Source organism: Leucoraja erinacea, chromosome 17, assembly GCF_028641065.1.
Source record: "Leucoraja erinacea ecotype New England chromosome 17, Leri_hhj_1, whole genome shotgun sequence".
In the NCBI taxonomy this organism is placed as follows: Eukaryota; Metazoa; Chordata; class Chondrichthyes; order Rajiformes; family Rajidae; genus Leucoraja; species Leucoraja erinaceus.
The window spans coordinates 14,798,539-14,820,641 of record NC_073393.1 but is presented as its reverse complement, the minus strand read 5'-3'; the positions used below and the strand labels follow the sequence as shown (position 1 = coordinate 14,820,641).

Below are 22,103 nucleotides of genomic sequence, written 5' to 3'. Positions count from 1 at the left end.
CATTATAAATTCACCTCTGTCTATACAATGGAGTTTGTGCAAACAGTGAATTTAATTATATCCTGGTGTATATGACAATAAACAGTGGATGGGCGGCGCGACCAACGTCGCAGCGGCCTCTGCAGTCTGTCTGTCTTTTTTTAACGTTTTTGTCCCGTTGAGGGTATAGTTTGTAATGGGCTTTTCAAATGTGTATGTGTGGGGGGCGGGGGTAACTTTTAAATCTCTTCCCTGCACGGGGACCCGACCTTTTCCCTGTCGGTTCTCCATTGTCGTTGGGGCCTGGCGCCGTGGAGCGGCCTCCAACCGGAACGACCTGGGGGCTCAAGTCAAGGAGCTTGCGGAGCTGCACACCTACCATCGTGGAGCTGGCCAGCTTCGGAGCGTGGAGAGCTGCGGTGGCGCGCGGCTGTGACCCGACTCCGGTGGATGGTGACACCGGTAGCTCGCGGGTCCCCGGTGGGAGACCGCTTTGCGGGGCACCGGCAATGGCGACTTCTCCCGCCCGAATTGCGGGGTTGAGGGTGACCTGGAGCGGGGCCTTACATCGCCCGGCGCGGCTTTAAATGGCCGCGGACTTGCTAGCGCCCGCCAGGGGCTTTGACTTTGACATCGGGAGAAGAATGGAGAGCAGGGGAGAGACAAGACTTTGCCTTCTGTCTCAGTGAGGATGAGATTCACTGTGATGGATGTTTGTGTAAATTGGTGTGCGTCTTGGTTCTTTTCTTGTACGACTGCAGAAACCAAATTTCGTTTGAACCTCATGTGAGGTTCAAATGACAAATAAATGGTATTGTATTGTATTGTAATCTGAATCTGGACTACACTCATTAGTCATTTCCGTTTTTTACATATCCATAGAAACATAGAAAATAGGTGCAGGAGGAGGCCATTTGGCCCTTCGAGCCAGCACCGCCATTCATTGCAATCATGGCGGATCGTCCCCAATCAATAACCCGTGCCTGCCTTCTCCCTATATCCCTTGATTCCACAAGCACCTAGAGCTCTATCTAACTCTCTCTTAAATCCATCCAGTGATTTGGCCTCCACTGCCCGTGACAGGGAATTCCAAAAATTCACAACTCTCTGGGTGAAACAGTTTTTTCTCACCTCAGTCTTAAATGGCCTCCCCTTTATTCAAAGACTGTGCCCCCTGGTTCTGGGCTCGCCCAACATTGGGAACATTTTTCCTGCATCTAGCTTGTCCAGTCCTTTTATAATGTTATATGTTTCTATAAGATCCCCCTCATCCTTCTAAACTCCAGTGAAAACAATCCCAGTCTTTTCAATCTTTCCTCATATGACAGTCCCGCCATCCCAGGGATCAATCTTGTGAACCTACCCGGCACTGTCTCAATCACAAGGATGTCCTTCCTCAAATTAGGAGACCAAAACTGTATGCAATACTCCAGAAGTGGTCTTACCAGAGCCCTATACAACTGCAGACGAACCTCTCTACTCCTATACTGAAATCCTCTTGTTATGAAGGCCGACATTCCATTAGCTTTCTTCACTGCCTGCTGTCCCTGCAGTATTTAGGTCTTTTCACGAGTTTGCACTCTTTTTTTTCCTTTATCAATTTCCAAGCTATCCTTTGCTGAATTCTGAAGTGTGGAAATGGTGTGAAAGAGACGTATATGGAGCTCAACCACTTGTACAGTTCTGTGTAAATCCAGGGTAATTCTGGTCAAAGATCCTATAGCAATCTATAGGATCTTTGATTCTGGTTGCTCAGGCCACGAGCCGAACCCCTTCCTATCCTGGGTCGCTGTTCGCCGCAGAACGGCCATCAAGAGGTGGGAGGTCGGGGCGAGGATGGAATGAAACGTATGACGCAAGGCATTGACGCCAACGTGTTGACGTCGTTCCGCCGCACGTTATAAAGGTGCGCAGAGGCTGCGGCGGCCACAACAAGATGGCGGCGTGTGGACGTGGGAGCCTTGTGTTGGCGGCGGCTGATGGCCGGCAATGGCTGCGGGCCTTGCATTGTATGCTGGCAACGACAATGGCGCTTACTTTTCTATGCTCGTGTCTCTGCGTTGCGGAAGCACCGAGAAACCTGGATCGTCCTCCGGACACGAAGAAGGCGGAGGGGCCTGACCTACCACAGGTTCAGCAGCAACAGCAGCAGCAGCAGCAACAGCAGCAGCAGCAGCAGCAGCAGCAGCAACAACAGCAGCAGCAGCAGCAGCAACAACAGCAGCAACAGCAGCCACCGCAGGGCCAGGGGAAACCTCCGGTCCCCCCGTTCCAAGTGCAGGGCCGTCCTGTGTTCCAGCCCCCGCGGAAGAACATCTGGCGGATTTCGGAGGACCTAGCGTGTCGCGAAGATGTGCTCCGGGTCTGCCCTAAACACACCTGGCAGAACAATTTCGCAGTGCTCGAATGCTTGCAAGACTTGCGAGAGGTGAGCAGCTGCCGTGGGCTTTACTGGGCAAGTGAGGGCAGTTGCATTTCAGGAGTACCGCACCTGGGGCTTGTTGCTGGTGGCGTTCACTAGCTGTTGGTCCCCGTGTGGACAGACTGGGGGAGTGGCGTGGTTGCCAGACGGGGAGATCCGACTGGCTGACGGGCCCCACTCCTTTGTGGGGAATGAAGTTTCAGGTTGATGGTTATTCGCCGGTGCGAGGAGGCAACGACACATTCCATACGGGGCAGATTACATCGAATGTTGATTGTATTGCGGTACATTGTGGAGCTTTACAGTCAAATTACTGGCCACTATTTTAAATGAAATGATCTGTCCTTATTTGTCTGTTAACTGTCCTTAACTTCCCACGGTTTATAATTTTAAGTAGCCACGTGTAACTGGAGATCTGGGTGGGGTAGTTAGATACATTCATTCAGCTCAACCTATCTATTAGATATCAATGACAACGGTATGGTGTAAACATGTTGTCAGAAGAGAATGGTTTGTTTTGAAATAGTTTCCCTAGATATTTCAGATATGAGACTCAAGTTTATCGAGTTCCCGACGCAGTACGCTATCTGGAAATGTCACTATTTATCTAGAGTCACACCTTATGTAAATTCAGAACAACAGATGCTTTTATTTAGCTGTTGTACTCTCCATGGAATAGGTGACTTCAAAACTCGTTCTTTAACTTTTTTCCAGAAATCCCCTTAATTGCAACCTGTTTAATTTTCAAAAAATCTAGTTATAGAAACATAGAAAATAGGTGCAGGAGTAGGCCATTCGGCCCTTCGAGCCTGCACCGCCATTCAATATGATCATGGCTGATCATCCAACTCAGTATCCTGTACCTGCCTTCTCTCCATACCCCCTGATCCCATTAGCCACAAGGGCCACATCTAACTCCCTCTTAAATATAGTCAATGAACTGGCCTCAACTACCTTCTGCGGGAGAGAATTCCAGAGATTCACCACTCTCTGTGTGAAAAATGTTTTCCTCATCTCGGTCCTAAAAGATTTCCCCCTTATCCTTAAACTGTGACCCCTTGTTCTGGACTTCCCCAACATCGGGAACAATCTTCTTGCATCTAGCCTGTCCAACCCCTTAAGAATTTTGTAAGTTTCTATAAGATCCCCCCTCAATCTTCTAAATTCTAGCGAGTACTAACCGAGTCTATCCAGTCTTTCTTCATATGAAAGTCCTGACATCCCAGGAATCAGTCTGGCAAACATTCTCTGTACTCCCTCTATGGCAAGAATGTCTTTCCTCAGATTAGGAGACCAAAACTGTACGCAATACTCCAAGTGTGGTCTCACCAAGACCCTGTACAACTGCAGTAGAACCTCCCTGCTCCTATACTCAAATCCTTTTGCTTTTGCCTTCTTCACTGCCTGCTGCACCTGCATGCCTACTTTTAATGACTGGTGTACCATGACACCCCGGTCTCGTTGCATCTCCCCCTTTCCTAATCTGCCACCATTCAGGTAATAATCTACTTTCCTGTTTTTGCCACCAAAGTGGATAACCTCACATTTATCCACATTTTACTGCATCTGCCATGCATTATGATATTTAGAAGTGTGAAACTAATGTGGCAATTTGAATTTATGTTTTGATTGAGGGTAGGACAACCTGAACGGCAAGAAAGTTAGCTGCTATTTAGGCAAAGCTCTTGTCATGGATTGAGATTTTTTTTTAATTTCTATGATGTAGTTGGAACTGGAGAAATTTTAGCACTTGGGACCAGTACCAATTGATTAATCTGGTATTATCTTAAAGGCGATCTAGGAGCTTTTGTCCTCAGCACTTCGATCTAATATTGATATTGATTTATAATTGTCATGCTTACCAAGATACAATAAAAAATATTGTTTTGCGTGCTCTCCAGGCAAATCATACAATCCATTATTGCAGCAACTTGTGCAAAAGAGAAAATAAAGTGTAGAAAATAGTTTTACAATTACAGAAAATGTGCAATGGCTGCAGTAAGATATATTGGAAGATTGGGAATTTATCAGTGCGGACAACGGGAAAGAAGCTGCTCTTGAATCTGGTATGGTTGTTAATCTCTTGTATTTTCTGCCTGACGGGAGAGGGGTGATGAGAAAATGACCAAGCTGGCTCTTATCCACAGGCAGCGTGAAATATAGATGGGGAGGGGGGAGACTGGTGTGATGGACTGGGCAGCATTCACAACTCTCTGTAACGGCTAAGCAGTCTTGGGTTCAGCAAACCACGCAGTGATGCATCCCGATTCAATGTTTTCTATGGTGCATTTCTATAAATGTGTAAGAGTTATTGGAGACATGCTAATTTTCCTTGCCCTTTTGAGGAAGTATAGGCATTGGTGTGCTTTCAATGGTTGGGTCAGAACATAATCACAAGAACCTGAAGCTCTTGACCATCTCCAGCACCATTGATACAGATGGGGCAGGTACTCCACCCCGCTTATTGAAGTCGCTATTACATGTTGTATTGAGACATATTATCAGAGAGAAACGATAGATGTTAATAAAGATTTATAGGTAGGAAAGAACTGCAGATGCTTGTTTAAATCGAAGGTAGGCACAAAATGCTGGAGTAATTCAGGAGGACAGGCAGCATCTCTGGAGAGAAGGAATGGGTGACATTTTGGGCCTGTCCTGCTGAGTTACTCCAGTATTTTGTGTCTACCTTCTAATAAAGATTTATTGTCTGCTGAAATAGAAGGGATTGGATAGAATTTCATTTTAATTGATTAGGCAGTAAGACTATCCCAGATAATTGCCAGCATTTCTTCTGTTCCAACCACATGGTCAAACCACTAATAATAATCTTCCTGAATTGTGCATATAGGTATCTGCAGTGTTTCACATTCTTGTTGAGTTGTTGGAGGAATATGTCAAAAAATAGGTCTGTTTTAGGTAACAGGGCTCGGTCAAAATCTGCTTGGATTTTAGGCTGACATTCAGTTGGTTTCTCTAATTACCTGTATGCACTGGTGCAGATTGACCTATGTCTTGCTGCAAAATATTTGCAATGTGATTCAATAGCTTTGTTGTAGTATGCATATTCCACCCCAATTCTGAATATATAAAACTGATATTATAGCTACCGGGCGTAGCTATTCTGCTGTGTTGTGAGTAAAAAATTAATTAATTGGCAAAAAGGCCATTGTTGATCTTGTGCACTATAACATGGGGAGAGATCTGATGAATTTGCTGCTGGGGTTTGTTGAGACTTTTTTGTTCTGCTGGACATATGGTTTTTATTTTGGGCTCAAAGCATGGAGGTCTGTTGACCCTGGGATTGAGGACCATATGAGTTAGATATAAAGAGAATGAAGGTTAGAAGTACAGGCGTTCCTCATAAATCCTATTTCAGATTTTCCTGATGACTACACAATCTGATGTTTTTTTTCTCATGGGTATAAAATGTTCATAGATATGGATTCCTGAAAGTATAAGCCATGTTACATGTCCTAAAGTTCACTTCTGAAGTTACATACTTGAGGTTGCATGGGGGTGGATTTGACCAATTTGTTCAGATTGTACATTTCTCAGATGAAGTTCTTGACTCTTATGGTTAACATTCTACTTGGTCCATGTGAGTCTAATGGAAGAACTAGTTACCAATAGACTACTGTCACTAGTCCCTCCATCAGACTGTTACTAACAGACTAATTATAAGCTAGAGGAGCTAGTTACTAACAGACTCGTTACTAACAGACCTGGCGGCGGTGATATCCAGGGAGTCACTCCCTAGCAGCGTCGTTACTTTAAACTAGATGAATGCAAAATTGAACCATAGACACAACTGAAAGCTTTCTTCTCACCTGAACAAAGCTTGTGATTTGTCAAACCTGGTAATTTGATATGCCAGCAAGTCGCTTGGATCATTAACAGAGTCTTGGCGAACCTCGAACAATTTTCTAATGGTTTCTGACCTATATTTTCTTCCTTTAACTGCACACAGTGTGGAACTGCACACAGTGTGGAACTATCTAGATAGGATTGCTGATTCAGGTTGTAGACACATTTGTGTAATTGGTTCCACATAATGTTGACTGCTTGCCTTTGTTAAGAAAAGTGGACACATTTTTTCATTGCAGATTGCCTGTATCTGTGAACTGGGCAGTAATCTTTTATGTGAAACCAGGCATGTGGTTATTTAGTTGATCTTGAGTAAAAGATTTACGCTTTAGCAAGATCTAGTCTGCAAGGACGGGGACACAAGAAAGTATATCAGAGCTCTGATATTTTCATCAATATTTTCATTATAGTAAAAGTAAAATGTTTCTGTTATCTATGTTTTTCCTCTTATCTCTTGCCTCTGGCTGTCTTTTCCAGGCTTGCTTGGGCACACTTGCATTGGCTTGCATCTATTAACTTTTCCCAATTAGCTGTGACTTTTGACTTGCAGGCAGCTTCATGGTGGTTGCTCTCTTCTACATGATATCTTCACATGAAGTTTGATGCATATTTTGCATCCTTCAACCAAGGTGTATTTGGTGAATCAATTTTCATTTCAATTTACTGATGTGCACGTCCTAGATTTTGTGTAACTACAGATTCGGTCTCTGCTTTCATTGTGTAGTGGAGTGAACAGCATGCGTAAAGTTATCAGACATTCTAAATGTAGAATGGTCAAAATCTATCTAATAGAGGAAAATAATTTCTGTTGTTTCCAAGGAGTATAGCTACTAAATTGCTGCTCTGTTTTTGTAGCATAATAAATACAAAGCCTACTTTTCACTTTCTGGTCTTCTGTATTTATTATTTTTCTCTTTGTCAGCATATGTTTAATAATTTTTTTTTTGTCTTGCTCTTTTGCATCCCTCTTTTTTCTGTCATCTGGTTTATTAAAATTTGTGTGCCTAATGTTTTTTTTAAAAGTAGGTCCTTTCCCGTTATAGATTGTACAATTTGAATTTTGCTTTTTAAAGGTTTTTTAAATTTGATTTCCTTAGTTACATTTACTTTGTCATCTCTCTACTACTGGTTGTTTTTGAGGATGTTAATGGAATTTTACTCAAATGATCATTATGTCGTGTAAGTCCAAATGAGTCAAGTGGCAGTCTTATTCAACTGGTCAGGGCAGTAGATGCAGAGTCTGTTTCATAGGCAGTTATGCAGGTTTGGTATTTCCTATTCCTCAACTTCATTATTCTCAATACCAGAATCATAGGTTGTTTGGTGAAGACTAGGAATGCAAGACAGAGCATTGATATGTTTTGTCTAGCCCCTTATTATCTTCCTTGTACACTCCCAAACTGTGTGGCCAAATTCTACTCCCAACTCCATCTACAGGCTAGCATATGTTACCATAGTCAGCCGGATCTCAAACAATGGTATACAAGGAGAATAGAGAGAGCTTTGAGGCATAGTGGTAGGACAGCAACCTCTCACTCAATGTCAGCAAAACGAAGAAGCTGGCCATTGACTTAAGGAAGTGGGGTTGAGTATATTCCCTTGTCTGATCAATGGTGCCAAGCTAGAGGGGGTAATGTGATTCATGTTCCTACGTGTAATCACACGGACAATTTGTTTTGGTCCAACCGCAATACGGTCGGGAGAGCACACTGATACCCTACTTCCTCAGAAGGTTCAGGAAATTCTGCATCTCCCCAATGACTCGTATCAACTTTTACAGATGTACCAAAGAAAGTATTGTATCCAGATGTGTCACATCTTGTTATGGCAACAACTTTGCCCAAGGCAGCAAGAAATTGCAGCGTTGAGACCAGCCAATATAATTAAGGACCCCACCGCACCCGAGTTATACCTCCAGCTCCCTGCCCAACGGGCAGAAAATTCAAAATAATCGAAGCATGTGCCACCAGAATCAAGAACAGTTTTTTCCTGCAGTTATTCTCTTAAACGGTCCTCTCACTCATTAAGATGAATTCTTGATCTCCCACCTTACTCCGTTGCAGCACTTGCGCTTTTTAAAATCTGCATTTTCTCTGCAGCTGCAACACTGTTCTACATTATGATTATAATGTTGCTATAAAGAGTAAGGACTTGAGAATTGGGAGATTGAAAAATCAGTCAGAATGACTGGAAAAATCAATCATGAAGAAGATGAGAGTAAATTATTTTTTTAAATGTAAGAGCTTTTACAAGTATGTAAAACTGTGACAAGCGTAAATTTAGGTCTCATGAAGAAGTTGTCATCAGGAAAAATAGCTGAACATGTTTAATTTACCTACACAATGATGATCAGGGAATTAGTCATCAGTACTAGTCAAGGGAAGGTACTGGAACAATGAGTGGAGCCGGTTGGCCAGTATTCAAGGATACTAGAACAGATGCTTGAGAGATGGACAGTAGATACTTTAGGAGTGATCTTATAAATTCCCCAGATTCTGGAACTGTCTGAATGAATTAGAGGGGAGATAGGTTAACTGCTATTTGATAACGATTGAGTGAAAATAAGAAACATTTATCCTGATGTTCGTTGCTGAAATAGAAATCATGCTGACAGGAAGTCTTTTAACGATGTAATAGGAGATAGTTAAGGAGGAATTAGTGATATATTTCAGGATTTTGCAAAAGAACACTCAATAACGGACCACGTGAAAGAACATGGAGGATAAGAACAGATAATATTTGCATTAAACATTTACTTTTTGGGATACCAGGCTGTTCCTTGTGGGAAACCACAAAGTTCTATGTTCAGCTATTTATAATTGATTAATAATTAAGAACATGGTTTACTCAGTTTTGTGAGTACTGTACTACAAAGCTGGATGATAATGTGAGCAGTGGGAAGTTGTTCTGCAAAGGGAAATAATAATGGGCAGGAAGATGGCAGGTGGAATATCATGTGGAGATATTTTATTGATTTTAGCAACTAATCTAGTGAACGCTGGTACATGAATCATAGAATGTTACCTTGCAGCTGCAGCAATAGATCAGGAAGGCATTTATGGTATTTTGTTGAGGCTCGCAATTTAAGAGTATGGAAGTCTTGCCTTCGATGAAAAAACACCAATAGATAGCGCATGTTTTAGCCTCCACTTAAGGAATGATTTGTTTCTGCTGGATGACGTGGAATGCAAATATATAAATATTCCAGGTTCTAAAATTAATCGACAGGGCAGATAAGGGAGAAATTCTTGAAAAAATGTCAGAGAACTACCGAACTTGATCTTAATGTGGGTCAACTATTAGGGCTGAGAAAATACATTTATTTAGCAGGAGCTTGCAAATCTTTGAAATTTCCATTTGCACTGAGCTGTGGTTGCCAAGTACAGCAATGTTCAATCCTTGGGTTGAAAGATTTGTTGATACAAAGTGAATCTGAGAATATGATCTCCTAGAATCCAAATTTACAAAGCATCTTGGTATTAATGCATAACAGTTTAACAATTCCGATGGTTCAATTCAGAATTTTGTGGCATCTGCATACAATGTGGGAAAAATTTTTGGGAGTTGCTTCTCCTCTCATCAAAAGTGAGTTTAATGTTTTGTGGTCAGCGTGGGTCATAAACAATGATTTTTGGGGGGGGGGGGGGATGGATTCAGGTCATCTGGATTAATGTTTGGGTATTAATAAGTGTCTGTCCAAGCACTTTAATGTGAAACGTAGCAAGCTTTCCAGTATTCTTTCTCAATCAATAACACCAAGATCGGTTTGGTAATTGCTGATCTATCTGTTTATTGTCAATGTAACATGAATATAATTCAATGATGGTTATTTTATTTAACCTCTGTATTTAACATGTTTTACTTATTGTATTGTTGCCACTGTCATGGTCCACATAGTGCTAATATTTGGATCGTTCTTTGCTCATGGCATGGTCAAGTTAATTTGGATCGTTTTTCTCCTTTTGGCAGATGATTTTCTTAGCATATCCCTTCGATGTGTAGTTATTCAAGAGAGCTGGTTGTTTATGTCATGTGTGCAGAATTGAGCCATTTGGCCCATTAAGTCAACTCTGCCATTCAATCATGGCTGATCTATCTTCCCTCTCTACCCCATTCTCCTACCTTTTCTCCGTCCCCATCCTTACTAATCAAGAACCCACCATTCTCTGCATTAAATTAGATCTGAAGGGAATATTGCACTGGTCAGATTAATCTAATAGAGAAGAGAACTGAACCAGTATTACGAATGGATAACCTGGCCAGATCTTCCAGCCTGTACTCGTACAAAAATAGTGATTCAGCAGAAACTGTTGAATTCTATAATCATAATAATACTTTATTAGCCAAGTATGTTTTGCAACATACGTGGAATTTCATTTGTCATACCAATAAAAAGCAACAGAACACATAAAATACATTTTAACATAAACACCCACCACAGTGACTCCTCCACATTTCTCTCTGATGGAAGGTGAAAAAAAGTATCTTCCCTTCTTTGTTCTCCCGCGGTCGGAGGCCTCGAGCCTTCCGTTGACGGGGCGATATTGCCTCCCGTAGCCGGCCGCATTCTGAAAAGGACATGTTAATTCCTACTCTTTGTTTCCTGTCTGCCAACCAGTTCTCTATCCATTTCAATACCGTACCCACCAATAGCATGTGCTCTAATTTTGCACACTAATCTCTTGTGTCGGACCTTGTCAAAGGCTTTTTGAAAGTCCAGATATACCACATCCACTGGCTTTCCCTTATTCATTCTACTTGATACATCCTCAAAAAACTGCAGAAGATTAGTCGAGCATGATTTCCCTTTCATAAACCAATGCTTACTTTGACCGATCCTGTCACTGCTTTCCAAATGCGCTACTAAAACATCTTTAGTAATTGACTCGAGGATCTTCCCCACTCCAGATATAAGGCTAACTTATAATATAATTCCCTGTTTTCTCTCTCTCCCTCCTTTCTTAAAAAGTGGAGTTGGCTACTTTCCAATCCACAGGAACTGATCCAGAGTCAAGAGAACATTGGAAAATGATCACCAATGCATCCACAATTTCTAGGGCCACCTCCTTGACTACTCTGGGATGCAGACCGTCAGACCCTGGGGTTTTATCTGCCTTCAATACCAGCAGTTTACCTAACAACATTTCCTGACTAATGTGGATTCCCTTCAGTTCCTCTCTCATTAGATCCTCAGTCCCCTAGTATTTCTGGGAGATTGTTTGTGTCTTCCTTCGTGAAGACAGAACCAAAGTACTTGTTTAACTTTTCTGCCATTTCCTTGTTTCCAATTGTAAATTCACCTGTCTCTGATTGTGAGGGACCTACATTTGGCTTCACTAATCTTTTCCTTTTTACATATCAAAATAAGCTTTTAGAGTAAGTTTTTATATTCCCCGCAAGCTTTCTTTCATGCTCTTCTCCCCCCCTCTTAATTAATCCCTTTGCCCTCCTCTATTGTGTTACAAATTTCTCCCAGTCCTCCAGTTTGCTGCTTCTTATGGCCAATTTATATGCCTCTTCCTTGGATTTAACAGAACAATGAGCATTGTGAAGTGCAAACACGGCTAAAATATATATAAAAAAGATTGCCTATTCAACTAGCAATTTAATATAAAAGTTATATTAAATTATATCAGATAAGCTAAAGGACAGAAATGACAATGCAATTCTTCAAACTGGTGGGGTGGAAGAAGAGTTTATCAGGCAACAATAGGAAACGGAGAAAGTAGCAAAAGGAAATATGATAAGAGTGATAAGGAGTAACATAAAAACTGAAAGATTTTTGTTTATTAAACTAAGTAGTTAATATTCAAAAGGTATATCTGAGACTGTGTGAAGATACAATCACAACAATCTCGGTGCACAGAAGTGGACATCATGGATAGACACAAAATGCTGGTTGGGCAGCCATTGGACATTGTGGGTGGAGAGTGGAGAAAGGTGAACCGAAGAGAAATGGGCAGGGGCGTTTGGCCTGTTTGAACAACAAAATCAACGTGTAGCTGGTTGAGGTTTCAATGCAGGAACTTTTGAGATGGGAAGGATAGATATGAAAAGGGCTGCTAAAAATGTGCATTTTGCAGATCTGAGAAGTGGATGGCAGTTAACATGTAGCAAGCTTTGGCAGAAAAGGCCAGTGATTACATTCAGTTATGACATGGGATAAAAGCTTGCTACTCTTTACTTAACATTAAAAAAAAACTCCAAATACTCATGGGTTAGTTCTATGGAGCAATAGGTAATGTTTCAGAGAAATGACTTCTCAGCAACTTGTTAATTTTGTATGGCTGCACAGTGGAAAATGTCGAGTTTAGAAAGTATAAAGACTTTCTAATAAAGGCAATCAATGCCAAGCTAGATTTGATTTAGGACAAAGGGAAATCCTATGGCATACAGCATGCAGTTAAGGTGCTAGTTAAGTGGATTCTGTCAATGTTGTATAAATGAGAAGGCAGTAGTGATTTAAAATAAATAAATGACATTCACAGGTTAGCAGTTCTCCAAATACAAGAGAAACCCGTCCATTGGGAAGTTACAGAAGCAAGGAAAGATAGTAATTGTGCTCGGTTAACAATCCTCTTTGGATATAGGGCAGATAACAGATAACTGAAGGATTATAAATGTTCCACCTAATTAAAATAAAATAGAAAAACGAGTGGGGAAATATCTAGAATTGTAAACATTTGCTGGGAAACTTTTACTATAATCAGGTCAAGTTTAATTGACATTTTTTTAAATGGTGCAAATAAATCATAATTTCAGTGATTATTGCCAATTGTCCGTTATAACAAAGTAACAAATTATTGTATGAAGTAAAAACAAAACTGCAGATACACAAATGGACACAAAGTGCTTGGAGTAACTCAGCTGGTCAGGCAGCATCTCTGGAGAGCATGCACAGGTGACGTTTCTGATCAGGACCCTTCTTCAGACTGATTCAGTCTGCTGAGTTACTCCAACACTTTGTCACCTTAAAACTAAGCGCCGTTGTCTGCACCAGCGAGCCCTCGTCAGCTGCCACAAGGTGCGGCTGTTGCGGCTTGCGTTGTAGCTCCAGGTCGGCAGCGGTGGTCACTGTGGGGCTCCCTTCCCTCTCACCACCTGCTGGCCTCCACCTCCTCTCTTTGCTTTGTCCACTTCTCTGCTTCCCCCTCCACCGCTGCTGCTTTCTGTCAAAAGTAGGCAACAGGATTTCTTTTAGTATTGAAACTTATTTGATATGCGCTGCTCCATTTTATCAATCTGCCTGTTCTGGAAGCTATCTTTCTTGCTGAGTACTATATTTGAATTTTGTGTCATCTAAAGCCTAAACACTTGCATTGCATGCCCAAGTCCTGTAATATGTATTAAAAATAGCACTACTTTGAAATAAATTGTATTTAGTGGGACAAGAGCAACCACGTCAGTTGCATAGTTCCCCAAATAGAACATCAGTTCATATTTGAACACTACATTTCCCTTTATTAGAACACTTATAATTGTAGATTTTGAAGTCTAGCAACTTAATGATAAAGTGGACTCTGCGTCTCTATTTATATTTAACTTTTGTTTTTCACTGAAACTTTGCAATACACTTTATTGACAGAAAGAATGGAGTATATCATTTCAAAATGTGTTCTCATGTGAATTTGCCAGCAACCATTTTATCTAGAGTCCTACGATTGAATATGTGCAACATGGAAGCCTTTGCCTCCATTTGCTTATTAATATGCAAGTGTTAAAGGAGAAACACTGCACTCTGATGTTGTAGGCATCAGATTCAATGCTCCTTTTCCAAATATTGAGGAAAACCTCTAATATCATGGAGAAAGAGACTGTAGATACTGGAATCTTAAAAAAACCCAACCTAATTGCTGGAGGAATTCAGTAGATTGGTCTGCGGAGGGAAATGGACAGAAGATATTGCATAGAAACATAGAAATTAGGTGCAGGAGTAGGCCATTCGGCCCTTCGAGCCTGCACCGCCATTCAATATGATTGGCTGATCATCCAACTCAGTATCCCGTACCTGCCTTCTCTCCATACCCTCTGATCCCCTTAACCCCTGATCCCCAAATCACATATTCACAGAACACCATTACATGTTCCATTATTCTTTACTGATAAAGGTGTTAAATTGAAAAGTGAAGGAAGAGAAGGGGTGAATATAATTAAAAGCACTTCTCTACATTATCATGATCTCTAATTTTAAAAGTTGATTAAGCTCCATGGCACTGAAGAATTTTAATCCAAAAGATCGATTCACCACAGGGTCTTTCTGAAAGCTTTTGTTCTATCTTCAAGGAATCTTTTTTTTTTTTTTTTTAAAGATTTCTTTATTTGTTATTCCAAAGGTATCTTTCTAAACTAACCTTGTTTTCAGACAATTAGATTTGTAATAAAAATATAAACCTTTGTCTGCTGACTACATCACATTTGAAAAGATTCAAAGATGCAAGATCTGCTGCGATTACACATTGGAGTATCCCGAGGTTTATAATTGCAAATTTACTTTTCTTGCTGAAGTATGAACCAATGCACAATCAGATAAATGGTTCTATCTACATGATTAGCTGTGTGCATTCTGCCACACCAGGTGTGCCACACGTTCAATTTAGAAACACCCAAAGACAACAGAGTACTTTCACACCTGGGTCTGTCATTTTAACTGCCCAAGTGTGATTGTCAGTCACGCTTGTGAAATTTGCCGTGCCTGTGTCAATAAATAAGTTGGTTGAGATAGCTTGAGCTTTATTGGACAGATATTGATGGCATTCCAAGGCTATTGGACCTGGGTTTATGTAGTTATCTTGATCTTTATCAGCTGTAATGACCCCTTCTGGAATCCCAATACCTTTCCTTAACTTGATTGGTATTGCCAGGCCACTTGTCAGAGCTGCAGAAGTGCTAATACTGAAATAGATGCAAGTTGTATAAGGGGAAAGAGAGAATCATTGTGCTTAATACCTAAGAAATTATTTTTGGTGTGGAACTAAAGTAAAAAAAACTTAATGATTCAGAGATTCGATACAAATTAATCAAACTAACCCCAAGTGCTGGAGTGACTCAGCGGGTCAGGCAGCATCTCTGGGAACATGGACAGGGGATGTTTTGGGTCGGGACCCTTTCCCTCAGACTGACCTATCCAACCTTTCCGTGTTCTCCAGAGATGCTACCTGAGCTGCTGAGTTACTCCAACACTTGATGTCTTTTGTTTTTTTAATATGCCAGCATTATTGCCACTTGTTTCTACAAATAAGCAAATACAAAGAAAGGGTAGGTAATGGATTCAGAAAACGCAGTTCATGAATTATGAATGAGGGTTTAACTATTTTTCAATTTTTATTTTGGGTTCAGTCCATGCGTTTTATTGTTTAATGCCACTGTTTTAGTGAAGCAATATTTTTGCTTATTTTTGGAAAGAAAAGCTGAGACCTTTTACTTCCAAAATACTCTCAAATAAAATAAATGCAGCCATTTGATTTCATGGGTTTAGTTGGTAACTAGACCAAGTGCAGATTCCCCCAACACAAGATTCCACCACTCACCCGTTCCCCCAACGCAAGCTGTTCCCCCAACACAATATTGCACCACTCACTCATAGCCCCCAGCTACACAGGCGTGACTTATTTTTCCTCATCCCCCAGCACTCATTCCTCCTACTCTTCAGCCTCCCTCTTCAATCTCTAGAGAGGGAGTGGGGGGGGGGGGGGTGCAGAGAGGGAGGAGGGGGAGAAGGAGTGGGGGGGAGAGGGGGGGAATGAGGGTATATAGGGAGGGGAGCAACAGTGGCCCACGGGCCAATGACCGGCGCTCGGACCATGCCGGCACTGGACAAGGAGAGAAACGCAGCCGACACAACGGCAGCCCCCGGACGGAGACGGGACACCCGGGAGGGGACAGGGACGGGCCCGCAGCAACTTAACAGCGCTCGCAGCGCTGGGGACCACGGACCCTGACCTCGCTTAATGAAGCATAAAGCAATAAAAAGTACAAAATAATCTTAGCTTTAAACAAAGGAACAATAAATACAACAAATTCTTAGTTTGAAAGCAATATTTTCAAAGCTGCAAAAAACGGATGAAATGGCTCCACAGCGCCATTGCTTCCACAGCAATGTTTGTGCAGAGTGATCTTAGACTTGGGCATGGCAGTCGGAATACCGAACTCACTTATTCCAAAACTGATAATGCGGAGTTAGTTATTGCTATTGAAAAAATAGAACATGACACAATTCAGCACACGAACAGGTCATCAGCCCACAATGCCTGTGCTGCACAAGAGGCCAAGATCATCACTTATCTACCTGCACTAAACCCATATCCCTCAATCCCTGCATATTCATATGCCTATCTGGAAGACTTTTAAATGCCACGAACATATCTGCTTCAACCGTACATTTGCCAATAAGGTAGAAAGGGATCCAGTGCTTTTTGTCGAGGGCCAGTCTGTGGAGCTGCATAACACAGGACTGCTCCCACAAGCACATTTTCTTGGCTGTTCTTAGCTGTTGCTAACAGCACGGATTGACACTATTGTCAACTGCTGCTGCAAGAAGATCAACTTGGTGAAAAACACCTTGGTCTATCTGAAGCTTGCTGGCCATCCGGTGCATGGAGTGTCCTGCAACTGAATACTGCAGTCTGGACATAGTGCTGAGGTATGCACTGCAGTTTCGTACAGTTGCTGCAAAGGCTCTATAGAAACGGTCCACCATAACTATGTCCCGTGTCTGTTGATGGATAATTTATTTTAATGTTTTTTCTGGTCAAGTGAACGATTGTGTAGTTAACGCAGCAATGTTCTAAAAATCAGCCCACTTTGAAAAAGATTGCTTCAATATATTCCCTTTTATTATAAATTGAAGTCTCCAATATGATTGGGTGCATGTGAATGGAGTTTATTAGTTGTAGTGATGAATTCCTTTCACTAGCTCTCTTATGTAAACCGGACACAATCTTCTCAGCCCCGCCACCCACAAATATTTTTTGTTCGGTCAGACTCTTTTCTAAATCTTTAACAACATCCAAGTTAGTGTTAAAGGTTGGCCTTTGCAATGTAGTTGTAAGGAATTGTACCTTTGAATTAAGTAAGCACTTAACTTTAAGTTATGTTGATCTTTGCTATTGCAGGCTATTATTTATCTTAAATGCATTTCTAATGTCCAATTCATATTTGACTAATTAAATTTTCAGCAATTAAATATCATTTGAAAAAAAAAGAATACTTTGGTTAGTTGAATGTATTTTTTAACGTTGCAATATGTTTTTGAATTATTGGAAAAGCCTTTTTTTGTACAGTTTAGACTATATGGGGAAATTCCATTTGTATCCAACTCCTGTTCGGAATCCATCATATAATCTTTAATTATGCCTTCCTAATTAAAAAGAGCAACTTTTCTGAGAATCTGTAAAAGTTCCCCACAACATTGTGTGGAATGAAAATGAAAATGTGGATCGTGTGGAATGAAAATGAAATGTGCATATTTAAATATTTCCAGTTCACTGACAGTTTTTCTACCTGTTGCTAATGTTTGTTGTTTTCCTTTACAGGCAGATGATGAAATTTCCTCAGACTGCAACCATGTAAGTAAAAAAAAACTTATTTCTGCTCCATGTTTCACTCTTAACTACGTATGAACATGTATAGGAAATGATTGGTTTATGATTATTTCACTATTTATCTTCAAGTCATTAATTTTACTGTGGATAACAAGATGGGTACCATTGCTGTGTAGATTGCCCAATGCATCAGAATGTAAACTTAAAAATATGCTCAAGTGGTTGGTAATGTCAACAAGGACCTGGCTCATCAAGAGGAGCAAATACCAAGTTTTATGTTCCAGTTTCTCAGACAAGTTGCATGGCCCATAAAACTGGTGCTCCAAAATTGAGAATAGATGTAGTCACCTGTTCCTTTAGGTCTGGTCTGCTGCCCATCAAGATCTTGGCTGGTTTTTACTTCGAGTCATATAATTGTAAAGCAAAGAACCAATAACCTTTCACCCAGCACGTCCATGCCAAGATTTTTGCCCGTTTACATTAGCTCCATTTGGCTGTATCCTCATTTAAAAAAAACTTTACTCGTTATCCGCAACCATCAACTTTCATGTCATCTCAAAACTTACTAATCATGTCTCCTACTTTCACATCCTGTTTTTTACTATCACGCTTAACAAGGATACAGGCACCAATCTCTGGTGCATCACTGATCACAAACTTTATTATCAGAAAACTATCTTTCCACCACCATTCTCTGCTTTCTATCATCAAGTCAATTTTAAATATAATTAGCCAGTTCACCTTGATTCCCGTGTGTCTTTACCATCTGAATGAGTCACCATACGGAACTTTGTCAAATGCCCCAGTAATGTCTATATAGACATTGTCTACAACCATGCTTTCATCAGTCTTCTTGCTCACTTCCTTCAAAAAAAACTCATGTTAGTGCTTGTCACAGACCATAATTTTCCAAATATCCACAAATTTTGTCCCTTGGGATTTTCCCCAATAATTTCCTACAGTTTACAACCCTGTGGTTATCTAGCATATATCTGTTGCTCTTAAATAAAAGAACAGCATTAGCTATCCTTCAGTCTTCTGTCACCTCACCCGTGGGAAACCAATATGCCAAAATCTCCATCAGAACCCAGCTATCTCCTCCCTTGCTTCCCTTAGCAGCCTAATTTACCTAGGTTTGGGGATGTATCAACATTGTGGATATTAACATCAAAAACCTTCTGCTCCATACTTCCAACTGCTCCAGGTGATCTATCTTAAATACAATCATATGTATTCAGAGGTATCCTCATCCAGATTGGTTCCATACATAATTAATTCTAGTCCCAAAGGAAATCTACACTTTCCCATGCTACCTCTTCTATTTTCCTGCACTATACTTTAACCTTTGACTCCCTTAAAATCAGGAGATTTATCAATCACTCTTTAGAAATTAGCTCATTATTTGAATCTTTAGTCTTAGAGGACAGATTGCAACGATTCAGCACACTGAAGAAACCCTAAATGGTCTACCCCTTATTCTCTCAACTGACCTCATGTTCAAAACTAAATATTCCTGCCTGCATCCAACACAGAAACATTTTAAATTCGAATAAGTTCTAATTCCACAGAAAAAATATATCTAGATTACTCACTATTTTCTTGTGAATTGGTATTAAATTCCTTTGGTCAAGTATATTTGGGCAAGAATACTGAAACTCTCCACAGTTCTTAACATGCTGATTCTCCTATATAATTGCAGTAGACTATCTCTACTCTTGTACTGAAAATGTCCCATTGCCAACTTTCTCATTGCTGACTACATGTGCACATTGGCTTTCGGTGAATTTTGCTGAAGAATGCTCTGGTTCCTTCAGCCATCAACATGTCTCAATCTGTCAGATTTACTAAAGTACACTGCTTTTCTGTTTTGTGCTCCAAAGTGGATTGCTGTTTTTCACATTAAGTTTCATCCCTATGTTTTCACCCACTTTCTTACCTTTGTTTTGGCCCTTAGTTCTCTCCCCACTTTCTCTCTCTCCCCCAATGCCTTTCAAATTGACTTTTTTTTTGATGATCGAAGTACTGAAAATTAATGTCCAAATGATGGGATCTGTTTTATGGATCATTGTGACATACATGGGGTAACAGAGATTTGATGTTTTTGGAAAAGGAGGGACATAAGTGGTGAGAAAATAACTTAATTGAGTTAATTGAATGATTCAGAAGACCAGAAGATCTCAAACTTTGGATTTTCAGAAGGTTTCGGGATTTTCAGAAGGTTTTGTGATTTTCCTTTCAACTAACGAATATCGCTGCACAAAGACTAGCTGTTAATCTATTTTAATGTTGCTTCCCTCAAATTATCCCCTGCTATCTTCAGCATAACAATCAGGCTGTTGAATCAGAAAAGCAAATTGATGTGTCTGAGTAATGAACATTTTGGGTGATTCATTGATTATTAGACCACAAACTTAACTGATCCCAACTCTTTTAATGAAGTGGGTTACCATTGATATTAATTTATTTCAATTTCTTTCAGCTGCTGTGGAACTATAAATTAAACCTGACAACTGACCCTAAATTTGAAGCTGCAGCAGGCGAAGTTTGCAAAACTACCCTTGGTGAAGTAAGTATGAATGATTGGCTGCACTGCAGAACATTATTAGCAGAGTGGGTGTGGGCATTACACAGAAATGAGCAAGTCACTGTTTTTTGTATCATGAATAAACTACTTTTAAGCACATAAACCATTAGATTATTAAAGGACCAGGTGGTATTTCAGTTTTGACTAGATTCAAATGAATTTTCAGAATTTTGATTAGCTGTGGGTTTAATCAGCAAACAAAGTTCCTGATCCTGTTTTAATTGCATATCACTGACAAGACCAGCATTTATTATCCATTCCTGATCAAGTAAGAGAAACTGCTATTGGGACAGCTGCTGTCTGTGCAGTGTAGGTATTCCGACAGAGCTATTTGGCGGAGGTCCAGGATTTACACCTAAAGTGATGGAAATATTTCCAATTCAAGATAGTATGTGACTTTCAGGAGTATTCAGCTGGCTCTTATGTGCCGGTTGCCTTTGATCTTGTTGGTGGGATGAGCTGAGCCTATATTACATTTCATTGAGGGTGCACATGGTATCCTGCGGTGGCACAATGTTGGTTTGGGGCTGCTGTCAAACAGTGCATTGGGATGATAGAAACATAGAAAATAGGTGCAGGAGTAGGCCATTCGGCCCTTGGAGCCTGCACCGCCATTCAACATGATCATGGCTGATCATCTAACAGTATCCTGTACCTGCCTTCTCTCCATACCCCCTGATCCCTTTAGCCACAGGGGCCACATCTAACTCCCTCTTAAATATAGCCAACGAACTGGCCTCAACTACCTTCTGTGGCAGAGAGTTCCAGAGATTCACCACTCTCTGTGTGAAAAATGTTTTTCTCATCTTGGTCCTAAAGGATTTACCCTTTATCCATAAACTGTGACCCCTTGTCCTGGACTTCCCCAACATCGGGAACAATCTTCCTGCATCTAGCCTATCCAACCCCTTAAGAATTTTGTAAGTTTCTATAAGATCCCCCCTCAATCTTCTAAATTCTAGCGAGTACAAGCTGAGTATATCCAGTCTTTCTTCATATGAAAGTCCTGACATACCAGGAATCAGTCTGGTGAACCTTCTCTGTACTCCATCTATGGCAAGAATGTCTTTCCTCAGATTTGGCGACCAAAACTGTACGCAATACTCCAGGTGTGGTCTCACCAAGACCCTGTACAACTGCAGTAGAACCTCCCTGCTCCTATACTCAAATCCTTTTGCTATGAATGCTAACATACCATTCGCTTTCTTCATTGCCTGCTGCACCTACATGTCTACTTTCAATCACTGATGTACCATGACATCCAGGTCTCGTTGCATCTCCCCTTTTCCTAATCGGCCACCATTTAGATAATAGTCTACTTTCCTGTTTTTGCCACCAAAGTGGATAACCTCACATTTATCCACATTATACTGCATCTGCCATGCATTTGCCCACTCACCCAGCCTATCCAAGTCACCTTGCAGCCTCCTAGCATCCTCACAGCTAACACTGCCCCCCAGCTTTGTGTCATCCGCAAACTTGGAGATGTTGCATTCAATTCCCTTTGAGGTTCATGAGTACAGGTGCACAACCTTTTATCCGAAAGCCTTGGGACCAGACACTTGTCGGATTTCGGACATTTTCGGATTTCCGAATGGAAGATTTTTAGCGTAGATTAGGTAGGTAGCGCGGGCGGCTTGAAAAGTCTGGAGCGGCTGCCTCCTCCCCGGAGACAAGGGAATCATTGTAAATCATTGCATAAATGTTAGTCAGT

General features: G+C 40.9%; 1 protein-coding gene across 5 annotated transcripts in view; it reads left to right on the top strand.

The window, feature by feature from the left end:
- Nucleotides 1–1,881: 1,881 nt before the first annotated feature.
- Nucleotides 1,882–22,103, top strand: part of LOC129705173 (Golgi apparatus protein 1-like) — a 90,922-nt gene continuing 70,700 nt past the window's right edge. For all 5 annotated transcript variants that reach the window (XM_055648631.1, XM_055648629.1, XM_055648630.1 and 2 more), the window contains exons 1-3: nucleotides 1,882–2,407; nucleotides 17,797–17,829; nucleotides 20,285–20,371. In XM_055648631.1, the coding sequence (XP_055504606.1) occupies nucleotides 1,916–2,407; nucleotides 17,797–17,829; nucleotides 20,285–20,371 (612 nt within the window). In that variant the 5' untranslated portion in view covers nucleotides 1,882–1,915. The remainder of the gene's footprint in view (nucleotides 2,408–17,796; nucleotides 17,830–20,284; nucleotides 20,372–22,103) is intronic.